At 17.9% G+C, this 1,591-nt stretch overlaps 1 protein-coding gene across 1 annotated transcript in view; it reads left to right on the forward strand.

The window, feature by feature from the left end:
• LOC102677771 (protein lin-10-like) overlaps positions 1-1,591 on the forward strand; it is a 14,163-nt gene that overhangs the window by 9,478 nt on the left and 3,094 nt on the right. The window contains exon 3 of the mRNA XM_031514688.1: positions 862-1,296. Coding sequence (XP_031370548.1) covers positions 862-1,296 — 435 coding nt within the window. The remainder of the gene's footprint in view (positions 1-861; positions 1,297-1,591) is intronic.

A 1,591-nucleotide genomic window follows, 5' to 3' on the forward strand; every position in this document is an offset into this window, starting at 1 on the left:
CTTATTAATTAGGAAAATGATCATTACATCTTAAAATTAAAATTAAAATTAAAGTTAAAATCCTTAAATTGAATCTTTTAAACACTAAACTGTGCAATTTTAAATATATCGATATTTCAAAAACTAAAATAGACATATATTTTATTTTTCAATATATATATATATATTTATATACATCAATATATATTTATTTATATATATTTATATATATCATTATATATATTTATATATATATATATATTTTAAATAGTTGTTCTAAATATTATTCCTAATAATATACATAACATAATATATTTCATTATTGAAATCAATGATTTTTTTTTGTATAATTATTAGATATTATTAATAAAAAGAATTTATTAAAAAGATGTAAATTTAAATAATATAATATAATAAAATAATATAATAAAATAATATAATAAATAATTTAATAATGTAATTAATAATTTAAATTTAAACAAAATTTTAAAAAGAAATGTAAACTTGTAAAATTATAGATATTTTTTAATTGTCTCAATAAATAAGTTTCATTTAACGTTTTTTTATAACAATTGTTTTTAAGAGAATAATTAATTAATACTATTAATTTTCAGATGTTTAAAGTTTCCATTGATAGTGTAATATAAAAATATATATGAATAAGTGATCGATAATTAATTTCTTAATTTTTAAATTAATTTTTGTTTATAAATCAATTATACTTCTTCAATAACAAGCGTAACTTTTAATATTCATGTTCATTCTTTATTATTATTTAATTTATTATTTAATGTAAAATAGAATTTAATTTTATTAAATTAAATCTTTTAATTTCAAATATGTTATTCAAATATAAAAATATATAAAAATATATACATACAGGCACCGGATGGCGAAACACAACCAAGTACAGAAGTTGACTTATTCATCTCAACAGAAAAAATAATGGTTTTAAATACGGATTTGAAAGAAATCATGATGGACCACGCATTAAGAACAATATCATATATAGCAGATATTGGCGATGTAGTAGTCCTAATGGCACGAAGACGCTTTGTACCGCACGAAATGGAAGAAGCACCAAAAATCAACAGAACTCCAAAGATGATTTGTCACGTATTTGAAAGTGAAGAGGCTCGATTCATTGCACAAAGTATTGGACAAGCATTTCAAGTAGCATACATGGAATTTCTTAAAGCGAATGGAATAGAAGATCATAGTTTTGTAAAAGAAATGGATTATCAGGAGGTACTCAATTCTCAAGAAATCTTTGGTGATGAACTACAAATGTTTGCCAAAAAAGAAATGCAAAAAGAGGTAATTTAATAATTTTTATTATATATTATATTTAATTTCATAAATTTATAAGTTTAATATATATGAAAATAGCCTGATAAATTATAAAAACTAAAATACAAAAATTAAATATTTTTAAATATATTTTGTAATGAAAATATATTAGAATTTTGAAAAAAATATTAGCACAAAACTTTTTTTATAAATATAATCATGAATTAATTTATAAAAAAGAAATAATTTTTTATTTTATTTTTTTATTTATAATCTAAAATTTAATCATAATTTAAAATTTAGAATAGTTTTTAATAACTTT

Source organism: Apis dorsata, unplaced genomic scaffold (assembly GCF_000469605.1).
Source record: "Apis dorsata unplaced genomic scaffold, Apis dorsata 1.3 scaffold_1114, whole genome shotgun sequence".
NCBI lineage: Eukaryota > Metazoa > Arthropoda > Insecta > Hymenoptera > Apidae > Apis > Apis dorsata.